At 46.0% G+C, this 23,052-nt stretch overlaps 2 protein-coding genes across 2 annotated transcripts; one reads left to right on the top strand and one right to left on the bottom strand.

Moving 5' to 3' along the window:
* Positions 1 to 429: 429 nt before the first annotated feature.
* On the bottom strand, positions 430 to 21,159 carry LOC139053114 (signal peptide peptidase-like 2B). Its single transcript, XM_070530271.1, has 4 exons — positions 21,117 to 21,159; positions 19,066 to 19,219; positions 16,204 to 16,281; positions 430 to 3,121 (listed from the first exon to the last, which is right to left on the bottom strand). Exons 2-4 carry the CDS (start codon positions 19,202 to 19,204, stop codon positions 3,093 to 3,095), a joined length of 246 nt encoding a protein of 81 aa, XP_070386372.1. The 5' UTR covers positions 19,205 to 19,219; positions 21,117 to 21,159; the 3' UTR covers positions 430 to 3,092.
* On the top strand, positions 8,676 to 16,005 carry LOC139053118 (uncharacterized). Its single transcript, XM_070530278.1, has 2 exons — positions 8,676 to 10,806; positions 15,906 to 16,005. Exons 1-2 carry the CDS (start codon positions 8,780 to 8,782, stop codon positions 16,003 to 16,005), a joined length of 2,127 nt encoding a protein of 708 aa, XP_070386379.1. The 5' UTR covers positions 8,676 to 8,779.
* Positions 21,160 to 23,052: the final 1,893 nt, after the last annotated feature.

Below are 23,052 nucleotides of genomic sequence, written 5' to 3'. Positions count from 1 at the left end.
TTCTTGCGTAACCTGTGGTGAGGCTGCTGCTTTGTCTCACATGCTCTGGGAGTGCAGGTCGTTGGGCCCGAAGTTCATCAAGGAAGAGTGGGACGCGCTCCTGCTAAGTCCCGTCTTTAAGGACCAAATCCTGGCCGTCCAGCGCGCCCGCGATCGGGCTGGCAGACGATCTGTCAGTACCGTCGTCGGATTAGCCGGGTGCACGTTCTATCACGTTTTGCTGGACCCAATAAAAGTTCATTCACTCACTCAGGCTTAGATATATGCCTCCCGTCTCCCAAGGACGAGATGTTTTGGCGGGTGCGATTGAGTAAGGTGAGGGTTGGGTATAAGACATGGGAATTAATGGCCGACTACAAGATTTCGCAGAGAAAGAGTTAAAAAAATATACCAATGAAAGACACCGTTCTTGAAGTACTGACATCACAATTTCACTTCGTTTTCTTTTATTGTTTCATAAAACGAAGGCATAACCTCGCCACTCAATACCCCCGTTCCCCTCGAAAAAAAAAAAGACCAAGAGCTGGAATGCGTCAGAGCGCGCTAAATAATTTACAATATATTGTACTTCTTTTTGCAAACAAATTTCGCTCTCGGAACCCATGGCGGCAGATGTGTCATAATGTCATGATACATTGGCTCCCTTCATTCCTGCGAGCGCAGTGGGGAGGCACGCGTGCAATATTTCCTTTCCCCTTCTTTAATGAATAACGTGATACCCATACTTAGGCACATTGCGATGAGACTAAGAAATTTCGCTCTGTGAGATGACGTCGTGACAATTCGGATGGCTCCAGAGCGACATTTCAACCTCTACCCCCCCTCCCCCCGGCTAGTATCAAATAATATATATCTCTTGTTTCCAAACTTTCATACTTGCTACGTTTCATGCATTTACATGCGATAAGCGTGTAGGTTGTAGTTTGTACAACTTCAAGAACATCTGTCAGTACTCCGTTAATAGTGTTGGCGCTGAGAAGGGCCTACGCTAAATTTTAAGTTAAAGAAAGCAAATGGGTGGTTAACGAAATTCTCGCAAAACTTCGAGAAAAAAATGTGCGAGTGGGCAAAAGCGAAGCATCGTATATGAGACAAGAGGACGGCTTAACGTGGCGCATTTTGCCGACAAAAGCGTTCGGATTGCCGTAGAAATCCACGCTACGCCAAGCCGCAGCTGCGCGGCTTACAACAACGCCGCTCTGAAAATAATACTTGCAGAATTGAAAGGATATTTTCAATCGTTGAATCTAGATGGCGTAGATGGTCTTTCTGTTATCTGTGAAAAACAAAGCAGTAATGTTGATCCGTTTGCTTATAAAAACAATTATAAATTTTAGTTCATTGCTCCAAGGATCGTTCTAAAGGCTCTGACAGCATTTTCGATTTCTCCTACCGGACCTCTGCATCTTCAGTTTTGAAATGCACATCGAGAAATTGGGGATAATGAGTTTAGTTCGCCTGTTTCATCACCACGTGCCATTCGTACATCATTTTCCCACCACGTTACCAGTTGTGAACATCCAATATCTCCCGCATGGAGACTGCTTCTATCATTTCATTATTGCACCAGAAACTTGTTTTACATCATTAGCGGCTTACTCCTATTTGTTGGTTTCACTGCACTGCGCAAGTGCTTCGCGCTTCAGTGGCAAGCTTATAGGAAAGCCGGTGGCCTCGAGTCATGGTCACAGGCTGGCAGAAATCTGCACACGACGCGCGAGGCCAAGTGCTTCTGTTACAGACAAGGCAAGGGCGCAAAGCTCGAGATGAAGCCTGCGCATACCGCTCAGCCTGCGTCTCCTCTTGCCTTCACGGGTAGGTAATCCTAATGACAGTAACAATTAACTAACAATAGCCTGTCTTGTTGCAAGAGCTAGTGCCAAACGCGCCGGTCTAGCGCTCGCCACCAGGAAACGAAGCCAGCCAACAATGGTGATAATCCAAGCACCTCCGTCACCCAGGAACTTCGAAACGCCATCATCTCAGCGAATGGACCCAGCAGTCACTAGCAATGGAAGTGGTGCACGGAGAACACGGAATAAGAATGTCAGTCTGAGTTCAAAATTATCTTGAGCTGCTTGGAGTTAAACTAAATGTATATATATGACCCAATGCGCTAAAATATGTAAGAGGTCAGACTGTCTTGAAACACACTGGGTTGTGGTACTTTTTTTTCACTATAGCAAAGGTCCAGGACAAAGTCTTCTATCAAGAACAATGTCAGAAATGTCGCGTGTGAAAAAAAAAAGGATTTTGCAAAATTAGGCGCTAAGAAAAGTGCTTAGCTCCGATAAAAGAGTAAAGGACAGTCATCCTCGGTTTTGACGACGTTAGTCAAATTATGTGGCCACGAAACAGAAGATCCACACATGAACATTGCGCGATTCAAGCACGCTGCATTGCAGACCATGCAGCGACGAGCCGAGCAAGCTAATATTATCCGTGTAGACTGCGTGTGTCTCATAAGCGCGTGTTTGACTAAGGCTCTCTGATAAAGTTGAACCATCCTTGCGTCGACTAAGAAAGATGTCAGCGGTTTTCGTTGCATAGCACGACTGAAAAATATAAAATAAAAAAAATATGGCTACTTTCAACTGCAAGGACACTGTACCTAGCAATGACGACGATTAACTTTAGTGTCCAAAATCAACGGGTGTCTATAAGTTAAGCCCTAGGGAGGGATCGGGATTAACTTTGGCTACCTGGCGTTTTTAAATCGCGGACCATGCTCAGCGAAATAAGGCACCCTGGGTCGGGAACTCGCGTGCTAGGAGTTGAACGTCATATAAAATATATCGATCAGCCAAAGCGGCGGGTACACATAACGGACCAGTCAGCATCAACATCTGCCCGTTATGTATCTTTTAAAGTATGAACAGTCTGTTGACAAAAAAAAAAACGACTTTCGGCGCTAGATATAGTGTGCTCGCTAGAGGAACTTCTCCGGAGTGAGCTGCTGCGAAGCGTGTCCCGTTAAGGCGATTCCGTATGATCCCGTCGGTTGGAACGCCGGCTGCACGGGGTGAGTCACCAAGTTTCGAGGGTCGGTGGGCTTGAGGTGGTCCTCCGCGAGGACGTCCGAGTGCGAAACGTCAATCTCCGACAGGCTGGGCTCCTCGGGCTGAAATGGAATGAACAAATTTAAAGTTAGTCACAACTGGTCGAGCCTACATTTATCGTGAGTGAATATGTAAGCAAAGAGAAACTATACATACCATTGTGCTTAGTCTAGTCAAAATATGCCACACACGTTTATCGAGAAGAATAAAGAGCGAAGGGTTCCATTTTTCAGTAAACCACTATACATAAAGATAACAGACAATGAAGGCAGGGAAAGCATGGATGAAATTAATTAAGTGAGAATAAATAACTATAAGTGACACCTAACTTTGCTATACGCTTCATATTCATAATTCTAACTTTTTTTTTATTTCATTCTCAGTTTCGTCGGGGTTCATGCCCGTTGTGCATAGTTCTTTATTCACGTTAGTCTTTATGCGAAGAAACGCGCGACACGAGAGAAGGCTCAGACCTGTGTCCTGTCTGCCTTCTCTCGTGTCGTGCGTTTCTTTGCGCTAAGACTTAACATGCAGTGCCAACTAGCCCACCAGTCCGTTTTGTTGATCTTTTGTTCATTTCATGAGATCTTGGCCTGCCTTTTATTATGCGACTGATCAGTTTCTAATTTTTTTATTTTAATGCCTAACAGAACCAATAAATGTTACCATATACAAATTATGTTTGGTGTCTGCGATTTACCGGGTGTTGCACGAAGTGCGTTAGAAATTCCTTTAAGATGGGAAGAATAAGATAATGATATGATTTCCTCTCTATTGCTTTTAGCGCAGTGTCATACACTTGAAGATCAACCTATGTAGTAAATAAATAAGTATTATGTCATCATCATCATCATCATCATCATCATAATCAGCCTGGTTACGCCCACTGCAGGGCAAAGGCCTCTATCATACTTCTCTAACTACCCCGGTCATGTACTAATTATGGCCATGTCGTCCCTGCAAACTTCTTAATCTCATCCGCCCCCCTAACTTTCTATCGCCCCCTGCTGCGCTTCCCTTCCCTTGGAATCCAGTGCGTAACCCTTAATGACCATCGGTTATCTTCCCTCCTCATTACATGTCCTGCCCATGCTCATTTCTTTTTCTTGATTTCAACTAAGATGTCATTAACTCCCGTTTGTTCCCTCACCCAATCTGCTCTTTTCTTATCCCTTTACGTTACACCCATCATTCTTCTTTCCATAGCTCATTGCGTCGTCCTCAATTTCAGCAGAACCCTTTTCGTAAGCCTCCAGGTTTCTGCCCCGTACGTGAGTACTGGTAACACACAGCTGTTATACCTCAGGAGAAAAGTGTATAATGGCAACCTGCTGTTCATAATCTGCGAATGCCTGCCAAACGCAACCCAGCCCATTTTTATTCTTCCGATTATTTCAGTCTCATGATCCGGATCCGCAGTCACTACCTGCCCTAAGTAGATGTATTCTCTTACCACTTCCAGTGCCTCGCTACATATCGTAAACTGCTCTTCTCTTCCGAGACTGCTAAACATTACTTTAGTTTTCTGCAGATTAATTTTTAGACCTACCTTTCTGCTTTGCCTCTCCAGGTCAGTGAGCATGCATTGCAATTGGTTCCCTAAGTTACTAAGCAAGGCAATATCATCAGCGAATCGTAAGTTACTAAGGTATTCTCCATTAACTCTTATCCCCATTTCTTCCCGATCCAGGTCTATGAATACCTCCTGTAAACACGCTGTGAATAGCACTGGAGAGATCGTATCTCTCTGCCTGACTCCTTTCTTTATTGGGATTTTGTGTGGCTGTGGAGCCGCTATAGATATCTTTCAGTATTTTTACATACGGCTCGTTTACACCTTGGTTCCGTAATGCCTCCATGACTGCTGAGGTTTTGACAGAATCAAACGCTTTCTCGTAATCAATGAAAGCTATATATAAGGGTTGGTTATATTCCGAATATTTCTCTAGCACCTGATTGATAGTGTGAATATGGTCTATTGCTGAGTAGCCTTTGCGGAATCCTGCCTGGTCCTCTGGTTGACAGAAGTCTAAGGTGTTCCTGGTTCTATTTGCGATTACCTTAGCAAATAGTTTGTAGGCAACTGACAGTAAGCTGATCGGTCTATAATTTTTCAAGTCTATGTTACCAGCTATATTCTTATTAATCAGGAATCCGACTCCTAGTTTTCGTCTCTCCGCTATAAGCCCCGGTAGCACAGGACGTGCCCGCTTTTTAGCACTGTATATGCTCCTTTTGGCCTTCTAACTTCACTGAGCCCTATTATATCCCATTTACTGCCCTCTAATTCCTCCAATAGCACTGCTAGACTCGCCTCACTAGAGAATGTTCTAGCGTTAAACGTTGCCAGGTTCAGATTCCAATGGTGGCCTGTCCGGATCCAGGGATTCTAAGCACCCTCTGACCGCCGCCGTGGTCAGTTGCTTCGCAGCTGCTGGAGACTGAGGGCCGGGGTTTGATTGTTGTATTCATATAGGAGGTTGTGGCCAAGTACTGCACCAGGGTGGCCAATCCTGCTCTGGTGAGGGAGTGCGTTACCGGTTCTGGTCACCGGGATCAGGCCGCACTCCAGGCCTTGTTTATGCAATTTTATCAACACGCGGATTTTCTTTTAATCTGGTGGAAAAATGCGCGGCACCGGGATTCGAACCACGGTCCTCTTGCAAGCGAGGCGGATGCTCTACCTCTACGCCACCGCTGCACGGTAATCATGTATATTAGACTAATTATCTTTCTAACCAAGAAAGCTATGCGATTGATTCCAATGTAGGACTTCTAAGACATCTGAGGAGCTCGTAATCGCTTCCAGAAATGCAAAAAGTTGACGCTGCTAGTTTTTACAGCGCAATAAATTCCGACCAATTTCCCAGAGAAAAGCGAAACTGAACAGACGAAGATCGTTACTGGGGCGAACATGAGTGATGTGACTGTTTCCGGCCTGCCGTCGGGTGACCGCGAATTAAGCCACCGAGATCATGGCTTGATAAGGGCGCTCGCTTGATGCTCGCAGCTGTGAGGCACAACCAATCAAGTTGGCGTCTGCTATGGACGTTACAGTTGCGCTCTTCGGCTGTTCAGTTTCGCTTTTCTCGGTGAAATTTATCGGAATTTATTGCGCTATAAGAACCAGCAGCGTCAACTACTAGCATTTCTTGAAAGGGTTACGAGTTTCTCGGATGGCGTGCTTCAAGTCTTCCAATAGTATAAATCACACGGCATTTTTAAGTTAAAGAGGTAATTAATGTAAGTTACATAATTGCTTGTCTGATTACTACATTGAGTCATTTTCAAATGCATGACTCTGTCGTAGGGACATCATTTATTACCTCGTGTTTTCTACTTTTAAGGAATTTCCAATGCATTTCGGGAAACTGCCATTAGTAGTGCTTTATGGTTGATAGGACATTGTGATGTGTTCCCTCCGCGCAGGAATGACCTGAGCACTTACATATCCCGCGCTAAATGGGGCTAATATGTTGTGAATGTGAAGGGGTGAACGTTATATAATGCGGTTTGGACAAATAAAATTCCAGTTCGAAGCGCAGGGCTTGTCCTGCGCGCATGTTTGATTTCTGTCTTCATCTTTTCGCGCTCTTTTACTTCGTGTTTTATTTCCTCGACGCAGAACGAAATCGTTGCTCTAGACATCGATGCGTAGCCATTATAGGACAAATAAGGAGATGATATCTCCACCCGCGGTGACACGATTCCCGCAAACGCCGTCCACAGAACATTTTGTCCGGCACAAAAGTAATCTTGTTGGCTCATAAACACGGTCCTTCAGTGTTATCCGCGTTCGACTTTGCCAGAGAGAGTGTCGTAGTGTTGCCAGATTCAGTTTTTTGTAGCGAGATCAGGCTAGTCAGGTTTTCGCCATGTTCGGAAAGTGATGGCCAGGAAATTTTTGAGCTACGTGGTTTTTGTTCTTCCTAAATATAACACTGGCCTCTTTATTTAACTTCGTGCAGAAGTAAACGAAAGAATCCGCACTGAACTTAAAGTAAATGTGCGGGCAACAAGAAAAATTGCAATTTAATAGCCGGCTGATCAAGCTTACGTGTCTTGTTACATGTAGTCTGCATACGTCGCTGCAATATTGAAAAAATTCTGGGAGGAATATCTGTGGGTAAAATGCTTTGGCCTTGTCTGCCTTGTACACCTATAATCGCACACTACGGCGATTACTACATTAACCTTTAATAGGTACATCCCTATGGCAACTGCGCCGTCGTCACAAATCGTTGTTACATAATGTAGCTTCTCGGTATAATGACCATCCCTATGCCGTCGCAGGAACGATAAATAGATTGAGAAAAGAAGTGTAATCTAAACTTGTACTTTATTTCCTAGCATTGACCGAATTAACGAAGGGTGAGGCCTAATAAGCATAAGAAGGATGTGTGGCGCAAGGTTAAAATAAACGGAAGAGGAGGAGACAGATTGTTGTCTTTCTGGCGCTCTTTTAATCTCCTCTTGTTTCTTCCGTTGATTTCAACCTTGCTCTACACATCCTTCTTAAGCTATGCACCAACTATCCCAACATTCTACTCGTCTAATAAACACTCGCCTTTATGTCTTTCACTCGCCTTTATGTCTTTCACTCGCCTTTATGTCTTTCACTCGCCTTTATGTCTTTCTATAATCCCCCTGCCACATCCTCTTTGTTCACTGCCTTGGGCAAGTTCCTTCATTCTATTCCCGCCACCACCCATCTCCTCCTTGGGGGCGATTTTAACGCCCCTCACACGCTCTGGGGCTACCCCCAGACCCTCAAGCCCGGCCGCCTTCTCCACTGTCTTGCCCAGGAACGCCACCTCACCCTTCTTAATACCCCTGGCTCCCCTACTCGAGCGGGCACTGTCTCACAGCGCTCCACGACACCCGACCTCTCTTTCTCTCGGGGCTCCCTTTCCTTTCACTGGCAGGTCACAGCTGAAACGCTCCTCAGCGACCATTTCCTCATTCATATTACCGCTTCACTTTCCCACATCCCTCGATCGCACTCAACCACTCACACTGACTGGCACGCATTTCGCACTAATCTCCTTTCCGCCTCCTTTGAATCTTACGATGACTGGACGTCGCGCATCTCCGCTGCGCTTTCGACCAGTAGCCGTCGCGTTCGCTCACGGCATCCTATCCCAGACCCGGATCCTCACTTTCTCCGTTTATGGCGTCGGATGAAACGTCTCCAACGTTCTTTGCGCTCCCAACCCCAAAATGCCCAACTTTCCTCTCGGATTGCTGCTCTGCGGGCCGAGATAGTCGCCCATGGCACGTCCCTCGAGCATTCTCGTTGGAGTGCGCTTTGTGACGGCCTCGATTCTGCATTACACTCGCGATCCACGTGGTCCCTTTTTAAATCTTTCTTAGGTACGAAGCCTACACTTGCTCCCACTATAGCAAAAGCCCTCACTCAGGGGACTCCCTCCGATGTCTTTGACAAGCTCACTTCTTTGTATCTCCCACCCCCTCTCACACCTTCCTACCCAGCCTACTCTGGCGATCCTAACCCAGACCTCGACCGCCCTTTCACTCTCCGGGAGCTCGAAGCTGCCCTGGCTGCTAATCCTTCTCGCTCGGCTCCCGGTGAGGATACCATCTCATACACTACACTCCGCAACCTCCCCGACCACTCCAAGGAATTCCTCCTTCAGACTTTCAACAATGCCTGGGACAGCGGCTGCTTGCCGAGCGCTTGGACATCCTCTCTTATTTCTATGATTCCGAAGCCGGGCAAACCTCCCTCCCTTTCTAACCTTCGCCCTATCTCCTTGACGTCGTGTGTTGGCAAGACCCTTGAGCGAATGGCTTTGACTCGCCTCTCTGATCTTATTGAAGCGAAAGAGTTCTTCCCCCACTCTCTTATCGGCTTTCGACGGCGCGTCTGTGCACAGGACATGTTCCTGATCCTCCAGCACACCTTTCTCTCACCCAATCCCAGCCAGATCCACGCTCTTGTGACTGTTGATGTCCGCAAGGCCTTCGATGGTGTGTGCCGCGACCATATCCTGTCTCAGATCTCCTCCCTAGACTGCGGACACCGCATGTACTCTTATCTCCGCTCCTTTCTCTCTAACCGAGTGGCTCGTTTCCGAGTGGACACACATCTGTCCGATCCCCACCCGCTCACCCGTGGCACTCCTCAAGGTGCTGTTCTCTCTCCTATCCTTTTTAATCTTGCTATGACCCCTCTCGCCTCCCAACTAGCCCAGATTCCTGACCTCCACCACATCTTTTATGCCGACGACATCACCCTCTGGTGTTCGTCTGGTTCTCCCGGTCACGTACAGGACACCCTGCAACGTGGCCTCGATCTCATCAACTCCTTTCTCCCCACTGCTGGCTTGTCACCTGCTCCGGAGAAATCCGAGCTTCTCCTTCTTAACTACTCTTCATACCAGCGCTCCCACAACGCCCTAATCTCCCTACATCTTTCCGGCTCTCCCATTCCTGTTGTCCCCCAATGCAAAGTTCTTGGCTTCCCGTTACATGCAGCCAAGAATGTGCAAGCCCTACACCACGCGGTCAGGACTTGTCACTCGGTAACTCACCTCCTGCGGCGCGTGGTCACTCGGCGCTCGGGCCTCCACGAGGCTCATGCGTGCCGAGTTGCCCATGCGCTCGCCCTCAACAAGTTCCTGTACTTTGTGCCTTACGTTTCCTTCACCCACACTCAGCTTAACACCCTCGAGACCGCCCTTGTGGGCCTCTACAAGGCAGCTCTCAACCTCCCTATCACCACCTCCACTGCTAAGCTCTTTGCCACAGGCCTCTTCCATCCTCTTCGTTCTCTTCTCTCTCTCCACCGTGACTCCCAGCTTGCCCGGCTTTCTCTTACCCGTCAGGGTCAGTGGTTACTGGCCCAGGCGGGTATCTCTCCCATTCCCGTTTCCTCCTTTACCTCTCCAAAATCCACCCCGGCGCCCAATCTTCGCATTCTCCCCCTCCCGTCTAATATGTCCCCTGTCCTGCATGCCGGACGTCGTCACGCGGCCGCGCAGCATCATTCCCCCCTCTTTACTACCCAGGGAGTAGCCTACACGGATGCCTCTTTCATAGCCCCTCGAGGTTCCTGTGGCTACGCTATCTACCATCCCCACCTCCCAGCACCTGAAACTCACACGAGTGGGCCGTACCTACACCCTCCGGATGCACTCTCTCTCGAGGTCCTTGCCATTGTACATGCCCTACAATCATTTCCCTCCCTGCCCTCGCTCCCAGAGTACACGATATACACCGACTCCCAAGCCGCCATTCGCCACATACAGAACCGCACCCTACCCCATTCACTCCAACAAGAGGTCGAACGAGCGGTCTCCGCACTGCAACCTTCCACCGTTTTCCTCCGCTGGGTCCCTGGGCATTCGGGGATTGACGGCAATGAGCTGGCTCATCAGCTCGCCCGTGATGTTTTTAACCGGGCACCGTTGATCCCCTGGTCGGGGCCCTCGCAGGATTCTGGGGGACTCTCCCTGCGCCGCACTATCAAGGAAGTTTACCTCCAGCTCCGTCTCGACAAGCGCCTCTACCCTCCCCCTCATCCATCACTCACTGTGCCGGAGGCTCGCCTTCTGCGGCACATCCAAATGAATGCACTGGTTACCCCTTCCCGCCTCTTTCTCTATCGCTATCGCTCCGACCCCTCCTGTCCCAACTGCCCCTCTACTTATGCAGACCTATCCCATTGCCTATTCTACTGTCCGACTGCTCAGCAATCAAGTTCCTACCCTCCCCCTTCGCTTTCCATCACCACCTGGCTCGACTGGCTTGGCGCTGAAGGTGCAGAAGAACAGCGTCGACTGGCCACCCAGGCGGTCGATATGCTCGGCCTGTAATTTTTGGCTGAATAAAAGTCTTATACTACTACTAATAAGCAACATTGTAGCAGGGCTACTGCTAATGTTCTCTGCAACTGACAGTGTGTGACTTCGCTGAGGCGTAATATGGCGTATAATTGTTTCTTTTTTATTGTTGTCTTCACTATTGTAACTTATTGAAAGCTTGGAGCTATTGTATTTTCGCCACTCTTAGGTGTGTTGGCCAGTAACTCCTGTAAGAAACTGGCTTCGGTCATCGCGGCAATTACTACATGCATTTAGCTTACCGCGTTGCAAGATGCGCTATCGCAAGGCAACTGTGCGCATCGCGCACGTCCGCCTTTATCACCGTAGTGGTGACAGATGCGGGGAAATGGCGAACATCTCGATTGCCGCCGCCGTTCCGTCGTGGTATACCGACGGTGCAAGTGGAGCAAGCGCGGACCACGCGTGGATGGTTAGAAAACTTTCAGAGACGGGCGCAGTGCGATCGGCTGTGAAAGGTCTGGGAATAAGTGGACGCGCGCAGCGTCACACTGCGCTTATACTCCGCTGCGCACAGCAGTCAACGCTGTGGAGGCTGGAGTGACTTCTCGCAGTGGCTTCGTTCGCGCTTGGATATAGTTTCGTGTCTTTTGACCGTAATTGCGCCCGACTGTATTATATATTGGCTCAGTGTTGAATGAAACAAGTTTTTATTCTTAGAAACAAATGGTAAACGGCTGCTGATGCATTGTTTTAGATCATTTTTATTTTTGTCGTTCTTTTTTTTTTTAATTTGCAACCCGTCGCGAGAAGCCTCACGTGCATCCTCGCGCGAGTGAACGCCGTTGACGCGCCGCGAAGCATGGACGGAACGTGCGGAGAGATAACTTTTCCTGACCGGACTTCTTGTGCAGCTTCCGCAACGTTCACTGCTATGCACGGAACGTAGTCGGCTCTTCAGCAGAGCGTTCTGCCTCCTGCTTCTTGCGCGAGCGTTGTACGTACAAACCCTAGCGTTCCTGCCGAGTAGTTGTGAGCATGCCAAGTAACACTGACGTGTATATACCAACGTTGATGCACGCTGTCGTTTGATTGAAATAGTGCCGGCGTTGCGCAATGTTGTGAGACGCCTGTTATCTACCAGCGGGGCACTGTTTCTGCTGCCCAGCGGCAGTGCTCTCGCGTGCCAGACATGTCGCCTCTGTGCCTCGGTAGAACAGCGCGTGTGTATGTATGTATATATATATATATATATATATATATATATATATATATATATATATATATATATATATATATATATATATATATATATATATATATACGACAGACCAAACAAATAATCGTGAGACTTGACGCATTTCCGTTCCAGATGTCGTCGAACTCGCCCCTCAGCCGCGCAATGAGCAGTGTCGGCAGCACTGTGAATGGCACGAGGAACATAAGTGCAGGCTGGGCCAAGCGCATCAGGTAGAGGCTGGCGAACGTCGCCAAAAGACCTAAGCCGTAGACTGCACAAGGATCAAAGAACAACGAGCAAACAGTGGCGCTAAAGGTAGCAAAAACGGGCACAACTTAATATTTCTTTATCTTTACGATGACGTTCCATGAGTAATCACTGTAAATCGCTATTAGAAGCGACAAATGATAATTAGGTTAATTAAAAGTGACTCTCCAGAGTTTCGATTCCGTTTCTGAAACTGGGCCTGTGGAAGTAAGCAGCAAGTGGACATTTCAAAAAGCTGGAAGAGCTTGATGCTTGGTGCAAAAATGGTAGCTCTGATGTACACGGTCTAAGAAAGTTCACGTACTGCAGCTTGACGTGGAGGCGGAATATATGCTGCGCTGATTTCTTGGTTTAACTCTAAGGCTTTGCAAGCAACGTTACAACAGCTATTTTACTTTCTTTTATACATGTCTCATTAAGCGATTGGGACGGCACGGATGACGAGAGACCAAAATTACTCCCCAGAAAAAGCTGAAAGGAAACAAAAAAAAGCACTTAATTTGGCTAGGGTAGATTAGACAGTACGCACGTATGTACGTACTGTCAGTATGTACGTAACCTTTATTATAGTGCATGCTGCTCAGTGCATAAGTGTGCTTTGTGAACGAACGGTTGTTTTTGTTGTTGCTGCTGCTGTTGTCAAAACCATACAGCGGGCAGAGAAACAATACAGAGAATGGGAGTATAAAGTTGGCCAGTGCAGCTGTGGCCAGAGCATTGGGTAAGAGAGAAAGTGACCGAACAGTCAAAATCTGGGGTTGACGACGCCTTCAACTTTCCACACGAGCTCCTTATCACGTCATGGATGCCGACAACGTCTGCTGAAGAATAATACTTTATCAATAGAGATTCAATATAATATACTCAGAAATAAGTAAAAACTAATCCTCATAGCATTTATGGTATTCGCTGCTACAGAAAAACGAAATAAGTGCCGTGAAATGCCTGACTTATCGACGTCATCGGCACCACGCATAGCCCGCGAAATTCGATTGGCGAAGTTTAGCCTACAACATTTTCACCACCAATACATGGCCTTTCTTCGTGAAGGTCATGCAAATAACGCATTACAAGACTACTCTGGCAGCCTCAACTGCGTTATCCTTTAAATGTCGTGTTCCGTTAAGAGAAAATCAGCAGTGCTTGCGGGAATCGCGAGGAGGAATAACCAAACGGGATCTCTTCACACTTATGCAGGGTGTTTCACGTAACTTAAACCAAGAATACAAAAAAAAAAATCGGGTAACTGCAGCTGGGTGAAACCAACGACACATGCTTTGCCGTCATGTGGCGCTCCTCAAAATATTTTTTTTTAATATTTCGCTTGATTAGTTAATGAGCTAAGATCATTTATTTTAAAAAAAATTTGTGTTCACCTTAGGGCGGAGCATGTTACGTTGTATAGGGGGTTCAGGAATGACTAATCCAATTTTGTTGTGGCAATGTACGTGCTGCGTGGTGATATTTTAGGCGTTTAAGGAAAGCTTACAAAATGTGAAATAGAGCCACGTGACTGCGCTCATGCGCTATCGTATTGCAGCGCTCTCAACCGTGCTTATAGCTTATGGCTTATCAGGGATGACGGTTCTTCCTTTCCGTGTGCCACCATCAAAGATGCTGACGCACTGTGAAGCCGATGCCTACCGCTGCGGCCGCTCTCTTCGCCACGGTCCGCACGCACGGTTCTTTCGCACGAAACGCGTTTGAGAGCGCTGCAATACGATAGCGCATGAGCGCAGTCACGTGGTTTTATTTCATACCCCCCCCCCCCCTTTGCGGGCTTTCGTTAAACGCCAAAAAAGTCACCACGCAGCGCGTATGTTACCACAAGAAATTGGATCGGTCCTTTCTGAATCACCTCTACAACGTAACGTAGCACACTTGGCCCTAACGTGAATATTAATTTTTTTGCATAATTGACTTTAGTTAACTAAATAATTAAGCGGAACATAAAAAACGATACTCCAAGGACGGCAAATCATATCAAATCTCCACATGATGGCAAATCATATGTCGTTGGTTTCAATCAGCTGCGGTTAAATAATTTTTAAGTCCTTGGTTCAAGTTACGTGAAACACCCTGTATCCCTTTTTAAATTGCCACATTTGAACACCTTGAACTTTGTTACTCTTATACGAATATCCATATGGAGTACTACGTAGTGATAGGGTTATGAATTGTTACTTTCTTTTTACCACTGTTTAAGGCGTACTCCGCACAGTGGACGAATTCACTATTCAGTGCACGTACGACACTAAGGCAGTCGCACGAATAACAGTCGAACAGATTTAAAACGAAGTGCTTGAGGCCTCCAAAATCATTCGTTATACAGGTCACCTTGTTGTAAAAGTCGCGCACCGCACAGCCTCACGGTGAAAACGAAACAGAATTATTCCTTCGTTATACAGGCCCTTTCGATGTAGAGGCGTTTGTTGCATATGCGTTCGACTTTATGTTGCACATCTTGGTCACCAGAAGACCGCTTGTTCTCAGTTGTGTTCCCGTACCGTGTGGCGGAGAAATAGACGTTAACGCCCATGCAAAAGGCACCCAGCGCCGAGTGTATCCGTATGCATCCTAACTTGTTATTTTCTTGATGTTAAGTCTATACGAGTAACACAAATTGAAAACAGGTTGCAAACATTATTTTGCTATAGCTCACAGTGCTCGAATGCAGTGGGAAGGTGAGAGTGGGAAAGTGGGAGGTTGGGCGAAAACTCGCATGGCCAGTAGCATGTTGCAAAAAGTGAAAAATGAAGGTCAGTGACCAAGTAAACAATCTTACTTTGTCAGCGACCTTAATTGTTCACTTTTTGTAAAGCGGTAGTAGTTGGGGCAGGGGGAGGATCGGCTGCTACGTGTTGCGAGAGATCATCTGTAGTTGACACCGTAGCTGTCTCGCTAGTCTATTCCGTGACATAAGTAAAGACTGGTCTCCGAAATTGGGTGGTTGCCGATCTAGGAAGACATGAGAGGAGCCATCAAGACTTTGTATTCGGTTACCAGGTGACTTTAGCTTTACACCTAAGTACCGACCTTAGCTTCGGGCCATATGAAGAAAACAAACGCATTCAGTGTGACTTTTGGCTGATCATCCAATATCGCTATAAAATAAATACGTTTTTACAGCATTCATATATGCGACGCTTTTACACGCGGTTAACATTTCAGAGGAGTAGCCGGAGCCGCCTGCAGCAACGCGAGCGCCAGCTAAAACAAAGTTCATTAAAAAAATGCAGCATATCCAACGAGTCGGGACCTATATACAGCGAAGCTTTTCGTGGGGGCATAGAATCGAAACATGAGTGCACGCATGCACGCACTCAAACACACAAATTATGCCGAGCCTTTTGTTAAGCGGAATTACTGACTAATAGCAAGTACGACGGGCGCCTTGAACGCATCATGCGTATATGTGCGTAGGGCAATTCGAATCCATTCTATCAACAAGAGGCATCTACTTCATTACAGTGCAGCAGCGGCTGCGCGAAGGCGAGTTTTCAGGCTCCTTTTTTCTTTCCCGCGCATGGCCAGCACCGCTACTGCCGCAGATGCGCGGATGCAAGCGCGTTATGGTGGTGGTGCAAAGACCCTAGTGATTCGCGCGGAGCGCTACTCCACTGTGATTGGTTGACCTATTCGGCAAGAGAACAGCCACACTGCAGCCACATTCACGAAACCCGGCGAGGTTTGCAAAGAAAATCTTCGCTGTTAAAACAACTTTCCTACTGCTTTTCTTCCCCATACACTGCTGGACAACCGAAACCTAAAAAAAAAAGGGGCGGTGGAACACAAGGGTTGATTAGGTTCATCCAGATCTGAGAATACTTACATATCAAGGCCACAGGGAAGTACATGCAACCACCGACATGCATGAGGTCGAAGCCGCGCAGAAACGCGAGCAGAAGGCCTGCGCAAATGATACGAGCAGTTGAATCGGTACATTTGGACGACATACATGCATATATCATTGCTCACGACTTTAAAGCGTGGCGGATACGACAACTATGACTACGCCTCGATTTCCATTGCTACATGCTCAGGCTTTAGCACCAATTCGTACCTTGTAACCAAAATAATTACAGGGGGAGAGAGGCTGGCTAAGTTGAACGTGCAGCCGTAGCCTATGGGCTGTGTGGTGCAGCTAACTATTGCCATGTGAGTATCGTTCACTTCGTTCGCTTCGTAGGTTGTTTTGGTATCACGTTTTTGTTGTCTGGCGAGAACGCACTCACGATATCAGATTACACATGGTTCTTGAACGTAGTAGTACATTCCAAAAAGATGGGAACATCGCATATCATTGTGTTGGTGAGCTAATACATTATTGTGGCACGCACACTAAGACAATTCGCACACTTGAGAGCGTTTTTATTTGTTTTATAATTCACTCCTGACACCTATAGAAAAGGGCGTTTGAGTGAAGTAGTACGCCCATATGAAAGAAATTTTTTTAAGCGTGAGCATATATGCCACCACTTTGAAGATTTGCGATGCGGGTGTATGAAGCTCGGCGATAAAAGCTGGCACAGCGCCAAAAATGAGGCTAGCGGCACAGCTGTTACGCCGGATGATGGACGACCTACACATGGATGTACCCGATGTTGAGCTATATGCTTATTATTGCGATAGCAATCACATGGACACTCCCGGCGAATTTCAGCCGTCGCCGTCACCGTGATGCTCCGTATAAAGTCCAAGGTTGATAACATTTTCAACGCGTGGCGCGTGCTGTATGTAGGAGTGAAAGCGTGCACGGGTGAGCCGGCGACGGCTGATAAATCTAGCGCGCGCAAGGGAGGAAAGCGGAGAGGAAGCGCAGTCTTCCGTGGCGCGCAAGGCACCAGGAGAAGGGAAGGGAGGGGGGGCGTTCTACTTTGGCGGCTGCTGCGTATGGTGCGGCCGCGTGGGAACTAGCTTAAAAGCGATTTGCAATGGGGAGAGAGGGACCCAGTGCTGAAATCTTCGTGTGCACTGTATTTTTGCCGCTTAGTTGGCGTTGAAGCGAGAAGTAGCATAAAGGTCAATTCGCTCGCTGCTGCTGCCGCGCTTCCTTACTCCAGCGTTTTGAAAGCGAGTTTCCGTGGTCATCGAGTGAGATGCGTTCATATTTGCTTGTGTGCACATGACACCATTCTTGTTGATTTAGTTAGTAAGCGAATGTTTACAAGTTTTTACGGCTGGTAAAGCTACTATCTTTACTTCATATAGCTGTCTATAATTTGTTACGCGACCAACACTTTGCCTTCAGGGCGAAACTGCGACATTTTTACCAGACCACAAGAATCCTCTGGGAGGTCAACTGTTCCAACATACCGCCGGAAGTCACATTACGTATCACTTAATATAGAGACTTTCTCAAAAAATAATAGCATGATTTTGTGAGCTATCTTCTCCACTCTACTTCTCTACTAAATACGGCACTATTGCTACGACACGATAGCTAAACGCCGCGAGAACGACAGGACACAAGACAAGGCGCAGATGAGAGAAGTGTCGATCTCAAGTGGATTTTTATTACAGACGAATAACTAGGTTAAGCATTTGGGAACGAAAGCAAGAGAAAAGAAAGGACCTTTACACTAAAAGCACCTGCAGGCGTAGGAAGGAGTGGTTTGGGCGCGATGAAATACGCGATTTTCCAAGCGAGGAAATATTGTTATTGAATATAAACTTACCAAGCACTATGGCATGTGTCGTTCTTCCTATTCTTCCTGGTTTTGGGGCGCTCTTATATATCGAAATAAAAAGTTACCAAGGTTGTCTAGCTCATCTGATACTCTTTTTCTTAATTTCAAGTGATTCAAGCCTCTTCCTAGTCATTTCACTGGTTGTGTTTGGACAATGATTTGGACATACACATAGTGGCTGCGTTTACTCGGCTCGGTAGGTCTAAGCACTCCTGAAATTTTTGTGGTTATGTTTAACCTGTTTTAAACACAGGAGCTGCTACTGAGCGCTATAGCATTGTACGCCGCATTATTTTCCCGTGCTGCCCATGTTAACTCCTAAGTGAGCTTCCATTTCATGTCATTTATTTATTTTCTGAAAGTGCCCAAGAACAGCTCCACGTCTTAATATTGGTGAAATTGCGTTACACAAAGAACTGAAAACAGAAAAAAACCAAACATAAAATCTAAAAAAAAGAACAACGGTACAAATTCAACAAAATATTAAATTAATCGATGATAGAAGTCCGGTATTGAGCAAATAGTAGAGCTCAAAATATCAAGATCACGACGCAAGGTATTTTGTTGTGTTACAAGACGTATTATAGCGTTAGAGGTGCAAGAGGTGCAAATGCTGGGATTACGCAAGTTTGGGTGAGGCACGCAGAACGTTACAACTGACAGTAACTGCGAACAGAAGAAGTGGTTTTGAATTAGTTTCCACAAGAATAAGTAATCACGATTTTTTCGCCCTAATTCTAGAGGTCTAATATTTAAACATGCACAGTACACGGTCATAGGCACAAAATACACAGCGTCCCAGAAATCGATCCGTACAGGATACGAATAAAACTTCGCTGAACACATCTAATTTTTGCCGCATTAGTCACATTAATGCTGCTGATTATAATATATATAAGAGGCGCAGGAGTCCCGGCGAGCTCCTCTTAGTTTTACCATATTATGCATCGTTATTAACAGCCAAGTCTGAAAACAATGTGCGGAGGCCAACAGCTGTTGCTCACCGGGAACGAGAATGTCTCCGAAGCCGAGAAGCGAGTAGGTATTGAGACACGCGGAGATGTCTTGGATTCCGAATCGCGGCACCCGCATCACCATCGGAATCTGCTCCTTCGAGCCCCCGCCGCGGGCCACTTCAACCATGATACTGTCGCCTTTCTGCGGGCGAATGATTGTAGATATTGTTAAATATATGAATTTTCATGACGAAATGGGGCTAGAAACGAGGGTACAAGATATTCCATGACAGCTTGAGGCGTCATCGAACGCACAAGTGGAAGCTGAATATGCGAAAGGTTACTGAGTCACCAAACCTATCAACATATGAGGCGTAGTACAGGTTTAACAAAGGTTCCTGGCGATAGCTCTGTAATAAAGAAGAATAGTTAAGTTCCAGTGACTACTTGGAGCGTATTAAGGTCCCTAAACATTATCCCAAAGGTTCATAAAAAAGGGGAGGCTAAAAATAAATTAAAGTACCGAACTTGCAGCTCAATCTCGGTAAAAAAAAAACATGTGAGCTTTATCCATCACAACATGTAAAATGAGTATAATGCACATGAATATGTAAATTATATTACATAGCATATTATTACTGTACATTTGTACACTTAATCACTCTATGAGCTTCTTAGAATTTCGTGATCTGTTGGAAGAAAAAAATTGTCGTTATAAGCAGAAAGGTATTTCCCTACAGTCACTAGAATTTCTTTGAACTTCTTTTACATGCGCTAACTATGGTTAACGTTTAATATGTCGCGATTCTCTAAAAAGTTTTTCGAGTTCTTTCCCTATGTGTCCTCTATACCTTAAATTTATATCTACTTTCTCACTCTTAAGGTGCAGGCATGAGATATTTTCGAATATTTATTGTTTTGCATTAAATGAAGGTCCTGGAGTCTAACCCGTAGAAAAGAATGGCAATAAGCCTCAGCGCGCCGTAAATAATTTCATGCAATGTAATGTAACAGCTGTTCTACACTCAGTATTGGTTTCGTTTCCTAGGAATATACTGTATTTGACGTCACAACATGGTATCCTTCTTGGAAACGAAACATAAGCTGGCTACAGAGAAAGCTATTATATTGTTACGGTGCATTCGGACAGAACCGTGCGCGCAAGAGGGAAACAAAGAGGGAGTGGTAGACTGTTTCCTCGAGCTGTGACATTTGTACCAGCCTGCGCGATTACCATTAACTTTTCCCCGTGTAAATAGTTGTAAATACATCTGTGCATCGGGCTTCCTCTTCGTAACGTTTAGTGGAGGTTACGAACATTTACCAATGGCACTTTGAGGCTTGTCACTATTTTTCCTACGGTCTTCATCTAATGAAAAAAAGAATGAATAGTAGAAAGTATTGTGTCAGTATACCATTTAACATTTTCTCCTCCGTCTCCCCTCCCTTCCTCGACTGCTAGCTGCTGCTCACGCGTCTACCAACGTCATTAATCTATCGAAGGGGTCTAGTTGGTTGACCTTCAAACTGAGCACTTGCGTTGAAGAAAACTTGAGTCTAAAGCCACAAGATGCAAAAGAAAAACACGACGACTGGTGGAAGTAGTCGCGCCATTTTGACCAGCCAGGGCTCTTTTACCGCACTCCTGACGGGCACAAGAAATTCTCGCCCCCCATAGGAATGCTGCCGCATCAGCCGCGAATCGAATCAGCGACTCTGTGCTAATCAGCAGCCACTGCGACACCTCGAGGGTTTGTTGAGCGCAACAGGGCACACTTGAAACATCTCCGTGCAGGTGCAGTCAACGTGAAAGGGAACAGCCGATTTACATTCAAGATCGTCAAATTTCGTTGCGGAAATAATAAAAACACCACGCAGGCTGTTAGGCATGGAAACATACATAGCAACTATCAGCAAGTGAGAGCGCGCTGCTAAGATAACAATTGTGCGCACCGTTTCATAATGGACTACCGAGTAAATTATTGGCACTTCAACTGGAGTGGCACTTAACACTCAAGAAGACGAGAAGCATTTGTGAACGTGGAAATGCAGCACACACACAAAACTCACGAAAATTTAAAGATTTGAAAATGGCTTACCTGCGAGGCATTTACGAAGCTCGTCGTTGAATTGTGAGTAATTTTCGCCTGGAAATATCAAATGTGACCAATGATGTTATAGAAATATATTTTTCACAATCTTTCATGTTTAAAAGCAGCTCGACAGTTGTCGAAAAAATCGTATCTTATACGTTTTATAAGGATTGGACACATCTCCATGAGCATCAGTAATGTAGAGACTTCCTTATCAGTCAGCTAAGTCATACAGCTGAATACTGAGTGGCTTATTCATTGTATCACATAGCCATTCTATTTAAACGAAATTTGATGATTTCATCGTGATTCACGTCAAGTGTACGATCCACTGAGTTTTATTTTTAAAAATCAACACATGTAAGAAAGACATGTGTCGCTTATGCATAAAAGATCATGCAGCCTACGAATTCCCCCCCCCCCCCGCCCCCGAGATCTTCTGAAATTTAAAGCAACTAAATTCTGGTCTTTTATGTGCCAAACCACGATTTTATTATGACGCACATCTTGAAATTTTCAGTGAAAGTAAACCACGCACTCAATGACCAGAAATGAACAGAAATCAAGCAAAATAATAAAAATCCAGTAATAGTGTAAGAAACAATCGCGACAATTTCAAAGGAAAGGAACTTGGAGCAAAGCTTGTGCAAGTGAATATGTTTAAAAAGAAATCTGAGAGAACTGCGTATGATAAGAACTTCACGACATACAAAAAATAGCCCTTCCACTCTGAAGAAAGACGAGCAGTGAAGATGTATTGTTTTACTTTAATCGACGCATCTATGTATGTAGAGTTGTTGTTGTTGAAGGACGCAGACAAAGAATACATCTTATTCTTTTATAAACTAGTGACGCGTGCAAATACCGCCGCATGGCCAGACGGGAATTCCACAATATCTACAACTTAACTGATAACTACGTAATTGTGAAAAGTAGATGAAACTCAGCGTAATGTTAGAGTCCTCTTAACGGCTTATTGTCATGCAATCAGTTTCTGCATAATTTTGATAAAACGAGACTTCCAGCCATTTTACGTAATCATGCTCCCTCCGTAGACGGTCATGTATTGACAGCAGACGGGAATTCTGTAGCGTTTACAACTTCACTGTGAACTTACTAATTACGGCAAGCAAATGAAATTCAGCGCAATGATATAGTCGTTCTAGTGGCAAATTTCAGTGTAATTTTTTCAAGATACCTGCACAAAATTGAGAGTTATGGAGCATTCGCGAGAAACTGGAGACGAAAATTTTTCCTTCCGTCCACGCGACGCGTAGACGGAAGGACACCGCCGGAGGGTAGTGTTGTGGTTCACCGCGCGACACCCTGCGGTCACGTGCAGCGCGATCATGGGAAACGGGCCGACGGCGCCTCGTCAAGGTTGTTCTCAAATGGGATGATTTGTGGCCTCCAGCCGCCAACAGTTCCGGGCTACCACACTCCCTCGCGACTTCTGCAACACCGGTCAAGAACCTTTCCAGCTGTGTACATGTATGTGTAGAGAAATTTAGGATGCTTTTTTAGAATATTGCAGGGGAAATGGTCACAAATAGTGAATGTTGGGGCATAGGAGTAGGAATTCTGCTGCAGGGTACGGAACACCAGCGCCGGCGACGGAGATGGTGGAGGAAGGGGAGGGCACGCGCCTGGCGTGCCATCTCCTGGCTACGCTACTGAATAGGGACACAAACTGAGCGGCAAAGTGTTTTCTGCAAAACACGCGTGCAGTCGTATTTTGGGTGCGATAATGCGCGCAGTCAAGTGATCACGAAATGTAGTGCACGATTCTTGCAATCGCGCTTGGGGCAAGAAGTGTCGATTAGGATGTCAATTTTATTCACTGCTTTTAGCGTTATCACGCTATTCAGTCCATGTTACTCCCGAAGCTTGTCATTAATTTTACAGCTCTCATTTTGCCGAGGCGTTACAACAGTCGCTTATC

The sequence above is a fragment of the Dermacentor albipictus genome, unplaced genomic scaffold (genome assembly GCF_038994185.2).
Source record: "Dermacentor albipictus isolate Rhodes 1998 colony unplaced genomic scaffold, USDA_Dalb.pri_finalv2 scaffold_74, whole genome shotgun sequence".
Lineage (NCBI taxonomy): Eukaryota > Metazoa > Arthropoda > Arachnida > Ixodida > Ixodidae > Dermacentor > Dermacentor albipictus.
This window is presented reverse-complemented; position numbering and strand designations above follow the sequence as displayed.